Genomic DNA, 15,510 nt, shown 5'->3' with positions numbered 1-15,510 from the left:
TGTATACTCTTAAAGATGGTGATCATAAAAATTGTTTCCCAAAGCTGTTTTCACAAAACACTGAGCATACTAAAGTTAGACACCAGTAAGAATTACCTTCAAATGTTGCTTTTCTAGCTCCGACTTTCTGAGTTGTGTCTCCAGGTCATTTATCTTTTCCTTCAGTTGATCAGAATCTGCCAAAATAGTCAGGAAAATTATGACTTATGTTTTTCTTTACTGTGAGTTAGTTAAAGATAGAGGATTTGTTTCAGAATAAACGGGAAACATGAAAGCGAAGGTCTGCATCATCTGGCACTGTATGGTGGAAAGACTTCGCATGTAACTGTATGGCCATGACTCAGCAAGTAAGCAGGGGTAGCTGCCAGGTATCAGAAATGTGGGCTATTCTTTTTTTATATGAGAGAAATTCTTATTTTTGAGAGAAAAACCTTGCAACCAGTAAATTTGTTAGGTACTAAATATACAGGCAAAGAATTAAAATGGTAAGCTGGCCACTTATGCCTTCACAGCACATAGCTTTGGCTACTGCATATACGGTTTTTTTTTTTTTATATATATATATACTTTACGTCAAACGTCTAAGACTACGTGTGGCACAGATGAAGTTGTGGAGGACGAATCAGCACACAGGTAAATAGACAGTGTCCTGCCACTCCATGAAGTCTTTGAAAGGTAAAGAGTTTTGTTTTAATGTTCAAGTTTGATGAACTAAGGAAAGCAAGTTTTCATTGCATGAAGAAAATAGGTACAACATATTCTGAAAGTTCTGAATTGTCCTCATCCTTATTCTCTGAAATGCGGTAAGGACAGAAAGTGTATTGAAGTGCTCTGGGGTGTCCTCTATCACTCAGAAACTGGACAAACAAGCAGGGTTCCAAATCAAACAACAATGCATTTTCCTTTTAGAGGCAAAAGAAAAAAAATGTTCCCCTTCTATTTTTATGTCACATGTCATGTAAATCTCAATTCTACAGATGATGAAAAGATAAACTATTTGTCTTCCTGAGAGAGACTGGCCTATATTATTAAGGTGATCTGTAGTCACATTTTCCTACAGATATTTTTATGACTTAATAAAACTCTCCTATAATATATATATGTACCACATTTTATCTCAGTACATCTGTTGATGGACACAGTGGCTGATTCTATTTACCTGAGTGCCCTAGTAAACATGATTAATATATATATATTTATTAGTTTGAGCCTAGTCATTGAGATCTTATGCACACTGTTGGTGAAAAATTGCATGAAGAAAATAGGTACAACGTATTTTCAAAGTTCTGAATGGTCCTCATCTTTAAATGTTGATTTGGGAACATCCAAACGGATTGATTTTGACACAGGTATTCTCTGAAATGCGGTAAGCTTCTTGTCTTCCTTTACTTACAACAGATACAATATAAGGGCTTGGGATTGGACAAGTTAGAGAACCTCCTAATGCATCAGGAAATCTCTGGTACTGCGTTCAGAGCACACCAAGCTAGCGGTCACACAAGAGCTCCCTCCCAGTCGATGAACACTGGTTTCAGTTATCAGGAAGCACAGTAGCACAGGGCTTACGACCATGGTTAGCTCAGAGTTAATGCTTGCCCTTCCCATGCCACTTCACATTGGTCCTGAGCTCGAGGACAGGTTATTGCACTGGCTGGTTTTGTGTCAACTTGACACAAGCTGTAGTTATCATAGAGAAAGGAGCTTCAGGTGAGGAAATGCCTCCATGAGATCCAACTGTAAGGCATTTTCTCAATTAGTGATCAAGAGTATAGGGTCCATGGTGGGTGGTGCCATCCCTGGGCTGATAGTCTTGGGTTCTAAAAGAAAGCAAGCTGAGCAAGCCCGGGGAAGCAACCCAGTAAGTAACATCCCTCCATGGCCTCTGCATCAGCTCCTGCTTCTTGACCTGCTTGAGTTCCAGTCCTGACTTCCTTGGTGATGAACAGCAACATGGAAGTATGAGCTGAATAAACCCTTTCCTCCCCAACTTGCTTCTTGGTCATGATGTTTGTGCAGGAGTAGAAACCCTGACTAAGACAGTTATTAATCATTTATTAAGTATAAAATAAAGACAACAATACTGATCCTATGATATCCTAAGAATAAAGTAAAAATGTTGCAAATCCCTTGTGCCTGGCACAAATCATATCACACATTAATACAACGTAGCATCAGGACTCTTCAGGAGCTCTATGAATAGTTTAAAATGGTTCAGAATATAAAATTGGTATAATCCTGTGGGGTAGAACATGACACTTCATCAACTGTCAGATAATGGATGGCATGATTAGGTTAGGAGGTACAGTGTAGTTATGCCAGAAGCTTTAGAACTGTGCTAAGCATCTATCCTGAGGTAAACTGCTCACTGGTATCCATTCACTAGCATACTATGGAACTATTAAAACCATGACTAATGTACAGATCTTAAGAGGTCTCTGTAGTAAGTTAAGGGCAGGTGGAATTATAGTGTGCATCCAGGAAAAATACACAAAATTCAATATACATATAAGGTCTATTCCCTTTTTAAAAGTGATATCCTATAAACTTGGTAGAAAACAATTAGCAAATAGATGTATCGTAGGACAAATGAAAATATATTCATAAATATATATACTCAAAGTGTCATCTTAGAGTCTACAAACAACTTATCCTCATTATAAATTCTTTAGTTTCAAAAGAAAATGTTCAGTGGTCTTAAGCCACTGAGGTTGTTAAAAGTGTCAGAGCTAGGATTCAATCTCTAACTGGTTATACAGGTACCCAGTACTCCAAGATACGTCACCTCTATATGAAAACTGAATTCCAAGAGCTAACTTGTTATCCCTGGGATGGGAATATAGGAAACTAGTTAAACTTGTCACTGTGCCTTTTTGCAAAAACACCATGAGTTGACTTGAGGGATTATAAATATACTGTGATGAACACTTGCAAATAGTTAAAAACTATTATGTATGTAAGCACACATACAAAAAATGTTTGTATGTAATTATGTGTTATACAGGGAATTGACTGCTAACTTCTGAATAGGAATCGAAGTGAATAAAAAGTAAAGTTTTATTTTATAACAAAACAATACAAGTACTTTTTAAATTACTAAACTAATATTAAGAGAAAACGTTAATAGGAACTTAAGGAAGTATACTTAGAAACTAGAGACAAACAACAACATTCAGTGCTTGGTAATATATTATGATTATGTTTTAACACCTAGATGGGTTACAAGGAGAAAAACAGGCCACTTAGGAGTCTGATAAATGGGAATATTTTCATAGCCTGCATGTGGGGCTATTCAGAACATTCAGAACATTTAGAACAGCTCTGAATGCTCCTATCGGGTATTTGACACTAATGAAATCAATGATCAGAGACACTAGACGCAAGCACTAAGTCAAAAATTTGGGGGAGTCAACAAATTTTATGAAATACATTACCAGGTGTGCTACTGTCAGTTCTGGTTTGGTCCTTGTTAATTTCTATCTGATGGATTAGTTCTGCCCTTTCTTTATCCAGCTGATTATTGGCTAATCTAGAATACAATGATAGCATGTTAGAAAAGAAACAATAGGGGCAGCTCTATAAAGCACATAAGCAATTCCTATAGCGTGGCGGTAAAGGTTACTCAGCTCAGGGTTCTGCTGGTGTGTGCTGGTTACTGTATCCTGGAGAGGTGCCATAGGGTCATCGAGGTAAATATTTACTCTCAGGGTTTCAATGCTGCCAATTCCCAAACAACACGAAATCTAAGTTTTACTATCAGTCCTGATATTATTTTCAAGAGTAGTTTTCTTACAATGAAATTCCTAGAAGCATAGAATAACTTGCTTCTCTGGACTGCTAAGGTTTAACTCTGCTGCTAGAGAAGTTTGAACTAGGTTACACTAGGATACTGTAATTTGCACTAGTACTTACTAGTGTAAATACTAGGATTGGGATCCCCCCCCCCTTTCTGTTTCCAGAAACAGGATGAAATGATAATAAACTTGGAAAAACCCTAGTCTTCAAGTATAGAAGTCTGGCTATATAAACTACTTTTCTAAAAATAACTAAGTGGTCAGGTGGCTGAGTGGATAAGGATGCAGGCTCTGAAGCTGATGACCTGATGGGAATTCTTGGAAGGAGAGAACCAACTTCTGCAGTTGCCCTCTGACCTTCCTTAGCACGTGGGATGCACATACCCTCCAATCCCCACATGTAGCATGTATGAGTTTCCGCGCGCACACACACACACACACACACACACACACACACACACACACACACGATGGTAAAGCATTTTAAGCAGTTGAACATAATGTATGTACCTAAGAAGCTGGAGTTCCCGTATAAGCTCTTGCTCTGTCTCGGCACCTTCAGGAACATTTTTGAGGATCTCAATCTTTGGGAAGAACAGAAAATTAGAGATAAAAGTTCATCATGGAAATAAGGTGTTTTAGAGAGATGAGCTTTAATAAGGTATAAGATCTGGGTTTTTGGAGGCATGAAATAATCACAGTTCTGAGCTCTAGTCTATGCACTCAAGCCATCAGTTCTTGAGCGACAGGCTGCATGCCCAGGCATGTCCTAGGTAATGAGGACGCAGCATAGAGAAGAACTGGAATCTCTTACAGACTCCCTATGTTTTTACCGAGGGAGGACAGTAGTGATACTGTGATAGGATGCAACACATCAGGATAGGGAGAAAAATAATCTAGGGAGCATAGGGTGCTCAAATAGGGTCTCTGGAGAGCCTCAATTTAAGGAAAGAGGAGTTCACAAGTCAGCTACATGGATTCTGGGAATGGTGACTAGTGTTCTAGACAGAGCAACCAGGTATAAAGCTCTGAAGCTTGACTGAGTTTCAGTTGTTCAAAGGTTTGATAGGGTTAATGTTGGGAAAGCCAACATTAACATGGGTAGAAGATGCAAAATGTTTGATACTTCTCCATAGATATAGGCTATGAAAAGAGCTGTATTCCAGGGACCAATTAGGAAATTACTGCAGTCATTCAGCATGAGGTAATGGCTTCCACAGTGAACAGTACTCAGATTTGGAAGTACTTTAGAAATACACCTGACATGGTTAATGATGAGGATGCAGAGACTGAGAGAAGGAAGTCAGTGATGGCCCAGCTTGTGGCTTACACATATACACACGTGAGTGGGAGCAAGTATGATTCCGTGCATTAGTCACCACTGTAGGAGGGTTTTTTGTTTTTTTCACCTTCAGGCAATTCAGGGATTGTCGAGCTATATTACATTGTTTTATCATTTAAAGACTATTACATGCCTGTTGTTCAAGGTCTTCAGTGTATTTCTTAGCTTTCTGTTCTCTCTCTGTTGCTTCTCTTACAAGCTGTTTAAGGTCAATGATACTTTGATTCTTTTTGGCAATGTCACTTTCAAGCTCTTTCATCTTGGTCTCATACACTCTAAAAAGATGAAGAAAAAGTATTACTGGCATTATAAGCAAATTCCTCTCACTAATTTAAAAGTCCACTTAAATCACAGTAAAATATGCAAGGCAATGTAAATAGTACTTCTAGTCAAACCTCTGGCTATGTATTTAGCATTAAAAGATGCTGTTAAGGGATACACAGCCTAGTTAACATGTACAAATTAAAACAGAAAATTAAAGTAATCCTATCGGGATTAAGATCGTGGTGGGGACTGAATTTGGCAACTGTAAAGCTTTTAGGTTGATATTTTATTTCAGGCATAAGAAAATACCTAATCCATCAGTTTACAAACATCTCTCCCCACTTCCAGCACCCTTCCCTACCCCAGCAGGTATTTAGGCGGAAACAGCTGTAAGGGGCACTGCAGAAATCACAAGCTGTTCAGAGCTCACCTGAGAGGAGCAGTGCATGCCATGGGTTGTAGGGAGCAACACTGATATGACAAATGGCCTAAAGACATCAATCACGAGAAATCTTCAAAGTTTGAGCCAAACAGTTTTACAGGCATATACTTACAGGAAGATAATGTTTACTGTATCCAAACATTTCTAAAGGAAAATTTTATGTACTGTCTTCTGAATCAATTAAAAAGGAAGGTATCGATATAGAAGAGTATCTGGCAGTGACAGCATAAGGAAGGGCAGGTATTATTCCGTAAACACTTTCAAATAACTTGGACAGATCTTACACTCAGATTAGAAGAGTGTGCTTACTTGACAAGGACTAACGAGCAGAGATATCCCAAAGGTTAATGGAAATATCAGAAGCTACTTCAACCATTTCTAAAAAGCCGCTCTGGTGTTCAAAAGCCGCTCGCTCTGGTGGTTTGAATGAGAATGCTGCCTCCAACCCCCTCCCATAGACTCAGGTATTTGAATGCTTGGCCACTAGAGAGTAGAACTCTTTGAAGGGATTAGAAGGATTAGGAGATATGGCCTTGTTGGCAGAAGTGTGCCACTGGGGGGTGGACTTCCAGGTATGGAAAGCCCTTGCTAGGTCCAGTCTTGTCTGTATGCTGCCTACAGATCAGGATCTGCATCCTGATCCCCAGCTATTGCTCTAGTACCTTGTGCACCATCATGCTCCCTGCCATGATGATAATGAACTAAACCTCAGAAACTATAAACAAGGCCCTATTTAAATGCTTTTATAAGAACGGCCTTGTTCATGATGTCTCCTCACAGCAACAGAATAAATAATAACTAAGAAAGCCACCTAAAGACCTTCTTTATTGCATTATTCCACCTAGCTAGCCCATACATTAACCTAGCTCCTCCTTGTCATTCCTTCTAGACTCCACTCTACAGTTACCTGGCAATGGCTGGGTATGCCTGGCTTATTATAAAAGGGGCTTTCTGCCTCCCTCCTCTCTCACTTACTCTCTGTCCTTTCTCTCCTTAACCCCTTTCTCCCTCCTCCACATCTCTCCACCTGTTCCTGGCTAGCCTCTCTCCTTCTCTTCTCCCCTCCCCTCCTCTCCTACTCTCTCCTCTCTTCCCCTTCCCTCCCCTTTCTTCTTCCCCTCCCCCTTCCCCCTCTCCCTCTCTCTCCTCCCTTCCCAACTTCACTTCCCATGCTCTAAATAAACTCTATTCCATACTGCATCCATCATAATGACTGCTACCTCAGGGGAAGGGATGTCTCAGCATGGGCCCGCAGAGGCATCCCTCCCACCTCACCATACTGCACCTCTATCAAACATCCTTGGCTCTTTCTCTTTTTTATAAAACACAACATGCTTAGAGGTAAATATAGGTGGGGCACTTGGAAGGGCATGGCAGAGTTTGAGGTCAGCCTTGGATACACACCAAGACTGAAATAAAAACAAGCTGGAGTTATGTTTCCTGAAGATGTTATCATTGTGCAGAAGGAGAACTCAAGTGATTTAACATGTAAACTCATCTTCAATCAAGGTTAAATAGTGCCATCAATCTACAACCGACTTAAAGCTGAATAGTCTTTCTATGCCAGTAAGTAATCTATATAAAAATAAGGGCAGGGTCTACCATCTCCACAGTTAAAGGTATCTTGACCCAGGAAGGGATATCATCTATGTAATATCACAATGAAAAGCAAGTCTTTCTAACAGATGGAAGCTGGCTCTTAAAGCATCCTAAGTAAGCTGGACTTTCTAGAAAGTCCCTGAAGCACACACAGTGTGGTAATAGCAGATGTTGAATGAATATTTGTGGAAAAAGTAAATCTCAAAGCCACTCAACACATGTCACAACATAAGAAGAGTGACCCCAGACAATCAACTGACAACTGCTGGCTCAAAGCCACAGGGTCCAAGATGATCCTTTTCTTCCCTTCACGCTGTTCAACTTGTTCCTCCATACCTACACAAGCATTCTGAAAAAAGCCTTGTCTGTAGACGAGAAAGTCAGAGATACAGGGGAACATCTGGAACTCTGACTAGTCTACTCTAGAGTAGGAAAGGAAAAGGATTCTTCCCCAGAATTAGAGCCATCTCTCTGGATGTTCTCAATTCTGCTTGCTTAGCTCTGTCTCTTCTTAAATTTGGCTGAGAGAGGCAAATGCAACACAAGATCCACAATGGAGCCAGGGGTCTCAGTGCTACAGCTCACGTTTTCATTGGCATGATAATGGGTGTCATGTTAATTCCTGTCATGTCAATCCAAATAGGGCAAATATGGCCTACAAGAAGAATACACAAATGTGCAAATACGGTGAAATAAAGTTATCTTTCATAGAGACAACAGTGAGTGCCATAGACACAAATCCAATATACTTATAGAAAACATTCAAAGGATGGGAGAAAATGAATCAGAAAGTAGAGGCGAATAAGACACTAACATGACTGCTGTATTCATATACTGGGCTCTCTGTAAAGAAAGCTTCCCAGTATACAAAAAAAAAAAAAAAAAAAAGGCAATGCAGCTTATTCTAGATATAGTATAAAATATCCAATTGCTTAGGCCATATCTGCATCAGAAATAAATGACCCCAATCAAGAACCTGGCATTGGAGCTTCAGAAACAGCATCTAGGAGAAGCTGGGCAGCATTAGCCTCAGCCCAAGGCCAGCAGTAACTTCATGATGCACATGTATCACCAGGTAATCAGCACCATCACAGGTTTGTGATGTTCTGCAATCTGCCAAGAAAGCTAGCTAACCAAACTAGCTAAGAAAGAGCTTTGGTAATGATAGGGCAGAATGCAGACACTGATAAACAACCAAACTGTCCATCAGGAAAAAACTAGGTTATTCAGCAGATGGTCAACTTTGAAGGATTGATGCTACAGTTAGAACTGATAAACCTGACCAAATTTGAAACTGTCTGATCCTACCTTGAGACTACAATTGACTTCCAGCTCTTGCTGTCAGCACCTTCCAGCTGTGGGGCTCTACTTTCTGCAAACTGTAGTCTCTTCCCAGTTTCTTCGAGTTGAGCTACCATCTTGTCATTCACCAGCTCTAAGTTGTTCTTAGCTATCCGCAGTTTCTCGGAGGCTTCCATTTCCTATCCGTAAACATTTATTAATTAGTAAATTAGGACAAAATATAATACTGTTCTCATAGATGTCAGGTATTTAAAATTATCACTAAAGGCTGGAAATCATAAAACAAGCTGGAGCTATGCTGTTTTAAAATTGCAAAAATATTTGTTTTGTCTAAGACAGCAATCTATTCATAGTAACTAGCACAAAAGATAAATTAAGTGAAGGCACAGAAATGTATGTAGAAGTATTTATTATCTAAAGTATCTAAAGGCTACTCTAAATTTGTCATTTGCTTCTCATGAAAAATGCTCAGAATAGCGACACAGTTAATCTTGCTACACCTTAAAGGCTGCTTTGTTTTGACTCTGTAATACAAGCACCAAGTATGTCACAGGTTATTTCCAGAATGACTCAAGAGAGTACAGCTCTGGCTTCACAGTACAATGAGTTACTGTTAAAAGTTTTAAGAATTATAATTTCAATTCATTCATTAGGTAATGCATGTTAAAAATTATACCTATTTGTCAGGAGTAAGGAATATACTGTATTTAAATAGAAATGAATCTTACTAACAAAATGGTTATGTTCTTTGCTCTATAAATCGGACATTGATCTAAGTCATATGCAGAAATATTAACTCATTTAAATTTCTCAACATCTCTGTGAGACATATAATATGTGTATAGATTTCTTTTTTGAGATAGATTCTATATGTAGCCTAGGCTGGTCTCTCCTTCTTCCAGACTGAGTGCTGGAATACCAGGTGCTCAATTCTATGACCAGCTAAGAGATATGTATATTTACTACTCCCAATTTCATCTAGGAGGAATTTGAGGAACAGAAAGACATAATCCAACTCTGAACAATTCCCAGGATGTAGAACTAAGAACATAAACCACCCGATTCTACATTTTCATATAAATGTATCTCTTCATCAATATGAATTCTCTTCATATGCACTGTGAATAGACACTGGCATCAAAGATCTATCAATTTTGATTTTTGACAAGGTATGTCAATTAATAAAAATAAAATTAATAAGTCATAATCGTCTTACTTTCTTAAGTTCTTTCCGAAGCCGTTCATTTTCGGCAACAATTTTCTCAGTACCTTTGTTCTTAGATTCAAACTGCATACTCAACTGACGTCCAAAGTGAGCCTTAAGCTTTTCTAATTCAGCCTGGTAGTTGATGAAGCAACATATCAAAATGAAAACATCAAGAAAAGATCATTGTTTATATAAAATCATATACACAAGCAATGAATTTAATGGACTTTGCAAGTTGTAGCTATGTCTTATTCCATGTTTATAGCTATGTCTTTATGCATGTTTATATGTAACTAATAAAGAAAAGGAGGTGACACATTTGAAAGGAGGTGAGGTAGGCACATGGGAGGTGACGGAGGAGCAAAGGAAAATGACTAAATGATGCAGATCTAGTTTACTTCTCTTAAATGTAAACATAAAGATTATTATTTAAACTCATAAAACTTAAGCTAGGTAGTTTTTGAAACCTCATTTGACTTGATTACAATTAAAGACTCCCCCAAACTTGTTATTTATAACCAAAGTTCCTATTCAACCTTGGCTATTCATAAGAAGGAGTTTTAAGATTAAAAGGAAATACAGGAACCCCCACAGCATCCCAACTTAACAAATCAAATCTAAAATAGACACACGTATTTACTCTATCACAGAAAAGGACAACTGGTTTAGAAACAGCAGGGATGGAACAGACCCACTCTGCAGCAACCATTAGATTGCTTGCCAATCGATCTGTTCACGGTGTAAAATAAAACTGCATCCATTGAGGACATTCCATGTACTGTGAGCCCACTTAACATTTCCCTGAAAAAGCAATGCAAATTAAAACAGGAAAACATTCATATAAAATTACCTTTAATTTTCTATTTTCTTCCTCAATAGTAGCCATTTTTTCACTAGTCAGTATTCCTGATGCCTTTTTCAATTGTTCATTTTCTCTTTGGACTTTTTCAACTACTTTCTTCATTAACCCAATGGTTTTTTCTAGTTCTGGGATTGTCTTCCCACTTCTACCAGCCTACAAAACAAAAAACAACAAAAAAAACCATTTTTTAAAAGTAGTATCTTAGAGATTATGATGTACTGTACTGGCTATTTTTGTGTCAACTTGACACAGCTGGAGGTATCACTGAGAAAGGAGCTTCAGTTGAGGAAATGCCTCCATGAGATCCAACTGTAAGGCATTTTCTCAATTAGTGATCAAGGGGGAAAGGCCCCTTGTGGGTGGGACCATCCCTGGGCTGGTAGTCTTGGGTTCTATAAGAGAGTAGGCTGAGCAAGCCAGGAGAGGCAAGCCAGTAAAGAATATCCCTCCATGGCCTCTGCATCAGCTCCTGCTTCCTGACCTGCTTGAGTTCCAGTCCTGACTTCCTTTGGTGATGAACAGCAGTATGGAAGTGTAAGTCGAATAAACCCTTTCCACCCCAACTTGCTTCTTGGTCATGATGTTTGTGCAGGAATAGAAACCCTGACTAAGACATGTACTAATAATGCCAAAACGGGTCTAATTTTGTACTCATCTTTAATAATTTCTAATATTTGATTCTAAAGATTGCGTTAAATTCATTGTTTTTAATAGCTGCATACTATTCCATTGTGTAAATGTACATTTTCTGTATCCATCCCTCTCTTGAGGGACATCTGGGCTCTTTCCAGCTTCTAGCTATTATAAATAAGGCTGCTATAAACATAGTGGAACATGTGTCCTTATTACAAGTTGGAGCATCTTCTGGGTATATGCCCAGGAGTGGTATTGCTGGATCCTCAGGTAGTACTATGTCCAATTTTCTAAGGAACCGCCAAACTGATTTCCAGAATGGTTGTACCAGCTTGTAATCCCACCAGCAATGGAGGAGTGTTCCTCTTTTTCCACAACCTCACCAGCATCTGCTGTCACCTGAGTTTTTGATCTTAGCCATTCTGACTGGTGTGAGGTGGAATCTCCTAAGTGAGGTACCAATCACAAAAGAACACACATGGTATGCACTCACTGATAAGTGGATATTAGCCCAGAAGCTCGGAACACCCAAGATACAATTTGCAAAACACATGAAACTCAAGAAGAAGGAAGACCAAAGAGTGGATACTTCGATCCTTCTTAGAAGGGGGACTAAAATACCCATGGAAGGAGTTACAGAGACAAAGTGTGGAACAAAGACTGAAGGAAGGACCATCCAGAGATCCATTGGGGATCCATTACATAAACAAACACCAAACCCAAACACTACTGTAGATGCAAACAAGATTTTGCTGACAGGAGCCTGATATAGCTGCTTCCTAAGAGGCTCAGCCAGTGCCTGGCAAATACAGAAGTGGATGCTCACAGCCATCCATTGAATGGAGCACAGGGTCCCCAATGAAGGAGCTAAAAAAAGTACCCAGGGAGCTGAAGGGGTTTGAAGCCCCATAGGAGGAAAAACATGAACTAACCAGTACCCCCAGAGCTCCCTGAGACTAAACCACCAACCAAAGAAAACACATGATGGGACTCATGGCTTTAGCTGCATATGTAGCAGAGGATGGCCTAGTCAATCATCAATGAGAGGAGAGGCCCTTGGTTCTGTGAAGGTTCTATGCCCCAGTATAGGGGAATGCCAGGGCCAGGAAGCAGGAGTGGGTGGGTTGGGAAGCAGGGATTGGGGGGAGGGGAGGAGGGGACTTTCAGAGGGGAAACTAGGAAAGGGAATAACATTTGAAGTGTAAATAAAGAAAATATCTAATAAAGAAAGAAAAAAAAGATTGTGTTAATTTCTTTCTTTTTTTTTTTTCTTTCTTTCTTTCTTTTTTTGAGACAGGGTTTCTCTGTGTAGTCCTGGCTGTCCTGGAACTCACTCTGTAGACCAGGCTGGCCTCGAACTCAGAAATCTGCCTGCCTCTGCCTCCTGAGTGCTGGGATTAAAGACGTGCGCCACCACGCCTGGCTTTTTTCAGCACTAGCTTCTTAAGGACATTCACTCACCCCTCTGACCTGACCAAGCTTCCGCTCAAGTTCCAGTTTTCCTTTCTTAAGAAATTCACACATTTCCTTCAAATCTTTTACTTGATTCTAAAAGATAAAAGAAAATAACAGCAATCTGTTATAACAATATGATAGCTCCTGAAAAAAGAGGAAAAACATTATCTAAATTAACAACTCAACTACAGAACCAAACAATTGTGTCTTTAAACAAAAGAAATTTTGATAAAAGATGTGTGCTGGATTTCTGTCAGCTAGACATAAGATAGAGGAAACTCAGAGCAGGAACCTCAATTGAGAAAAAATGCCTCCCTATTATCAGGCTATAGGTCTGTGGTGTCTTTTTGTGATGCAAGATTGATGTGGGAGATTCCAGCTCACTGTGGGTGTCCTTGGGCAGGTGGTCCTGAGCAGTAGAAGAAAGCAGGCCAAGGAAGTCCTGAAGAGCAAACCCATAGGAGTTTTCCTCCTTGGTGTCTGCATCAGCCCTGTCTTCCAGGTCCCTGCCCTGATCAACCTTGATGGGCTGTGATGCAGAAGTCTAAAATGAATAAATCCTTCCTTCCCCAAGTTGCTTTTGGTCATGTTTAAGACAGCAATAGAAACCCTAACTAGCACAACATGTTAGATAAAGAGTATTAGTTTAAAAATAATAACTATTTGCCAAACTACTACCTTAATACACTACAAAAATTAGGCTTCTCACTCTGACTTTGCTGTTCCATAATGTACATGCCTTGATACTTATCTTTCTGGTAGACAGAAAAAGAACTGAAGACACTACTCTGGTTACTAGGTGTATCAATCACAATGAGAAACAGTAAGTGCAATTGAATCACTACCAGTGGAAATGACAGAAAGCTAACGTTCTTGATTATATAATAAGTCTGAAACAATCAGCTAGCAAACAGGGAAGCTGTAACCATAATAGGGTAAGATACAAAAAGTCAAAGGTAGACATTATTAACATCAGAAGTAATACTTCTAGGGTCACACTTAGATTGTAGTTAGTACAATTACTAATGGAATGTAAGAAATAATCGCCTTACCTTGGAACACATGAAGCTGACACTTCAATTCTCACTGTCAGTATGACTCACCTCCTATTTGTCCACTAAGTCTTCAATGCGAACCCTCTCATGATCCTAAGCCAGACCTCCCCTCTTCCCTTTTCCTAATGGGGCTTCCTCTTTTCCCATAGCATTCTGTGTCAGCTAAACTCTTACAATGTAACCTGTTTGCTTGTTGTTGGGAATCTCACTCATTGGAAGACAAGTGTTACTAGCATGTGGACTTTAACTGACTGCCTTCTCTAGCACCTAAAAGCATATCTGACATAAAGTAGAGAACTCAATAAATAACTCTTATATCAGGAAATGGATATAACATCACAAAGATGTCATGTATATGCAATTCAAGAAAGTAATATAAGGAAACTTAAGTATGTGATGAATTTGGTGAATTCGGTGAATTCAGGCATTATAATAAAGTCAAGTTTACCTTTAGTCTCGGCAAGTCTTTATTTGCTTGCTCAAGTTGAAATTTCAACTCGATGTTTTCAGATGACAACTTCAAATTTTCCTTCTGAAGTTCTTGTTCTTTTTGACAGTGATCATCTGACTCTATTTCTGAAGTCTGGAAAGTAATATTTAGAGTATGTTCAACATTTAATAAAAGCAACAAAGACATACTGAATAAGGAAACATTGTCAAAAGTGAAATTTCTAAAAGGAATGTGGGGAGAAAATTGCAAGTATTACATAAAATCAAAACCAAGTTAAGACACATTAGAAAACTTCCAGAAACGTAATTTTTAAAAATTAAAACAGAAAGCAAAGTCAATATGGTTTAAAAATCTATGCATACAATGACTTCATAGACACTCCCATAATGTTTAAACTTTCCTATACTAGTTTTGTTAGTTCAAAATAAAGGTTATTCAAATTGTGAGGGTTGGAATTATCCCTCAATCCTAATTCCTAACTCTCAACATCTCAGATGTGATCTTATTTGCTTTACAGAAATAATCAAGTTAAAAGGAGGTCATTAGAGTCAACCCTGGTTGAGGAAGATCAGTTCCTATGCAAGGAGGAAATCAGAGAATTTGGACAGAGATATGCATTGCAGGAAGATGATATTAAGAGACTTCACACTATCCTTCTTTTAAGTAAAGAAACATGAACATGTTTTCTTAGATTAATTGTAGAGTAGATGGTCGCCTAAGTGCCAAGCCTCGGATCTGATTTTCATCTCAGTCTTCAGAAGGCAACAACACTGCAGCAGCTGGGGCTTCGGGCACTCAGCTCACAGGACAGTGAGACAGAAGGCTTCTGCTATTTAAGGGACATTTATAGGCAAGTGTTTCTTAGTATCCAAATAAAACGGGCTCCAGGACACTTCCCTTCAACTTCTATGGGGGTTTACTATCACTAAATAAAATAGCATGGCATGTATCAATTTAAATATATTTTCCATATACTTTAAATCATGGTGAGATTGTTTATACCTAATATATTATAAAAGCAATATAAATAACTATTCTAAGCTTGTTTAGAGAATATACAGTATACAGAATAAAAAGACAAAAAAGAAAGTCTGTATACATTTACTG

General features: G+C 38.8%; 1 protein-coding gene across 2 annotated transcripts in view; it reads right to left on the bottom strand.

Annotated features, from left to right (window-relative positions):
• The window catches only part of Cep290 (centrosomal protein 290), an 86,185-nt gene that overhangs the window by 972 nt on the left and 69,703 nt on the right, over positions 1-15,510 (bottom strand). For both annotated transcript variants that reach the window (XM_021173991.3, XM_085843120.1), the window contains 9 exons: positions 14,401-14,535; positions 12,904-12,990; positions 10,798-10,962; positions 9,957-10,079; positions 8,747-8,919; positions 5,267-5,408; positions 4,302-4,375; positions 3,432-3,526; positions 97-176 (listed from right to left, as the gene is read on the bottom strand). In XM_021173991.3, the coding sequence (XP_021029650.1) occupies positions 97-176; positions 3,432-3,526; positions 4,302-4,375; positions 5,267-5,408; positions 8,747-8,919; positions 9,957-10,079; positions 10,798-10,962; positions 12,904-12,990; positions 14,401-14,535 (1,074 nt within the window). The remainder of the gene's footprint in view (positions 1-96; positions 177-3,431; positions 3,527-4,301; positions 4,376-5,266; positions 5,409-8,746; positions 8,920-9,956; positions 10,080-10,797; positions 10,963-12,903; positions 12,991-14,400; positions 14,536-15,510) is intronic.

This window comes from Mus caroli, unplaced genomic scaffold (genome assembly GCF_978045245.1).
Source record: "Mus caroli unplaced genomic scaffold, Mus_caroli_1 scaffold_9, whole genome shotgun sequence".
Taxonomy (NCBI): Eukaryota; Metazoa; Chordata; class Mammalia; order Rodentia; family Muridae; genus Mus; species Mus caroli.
The sequence above is the reverse complement of the archived record's forward strand: the minus strand, read 5'-3'. Positions and strand labels throughout refer to the sequence as shown.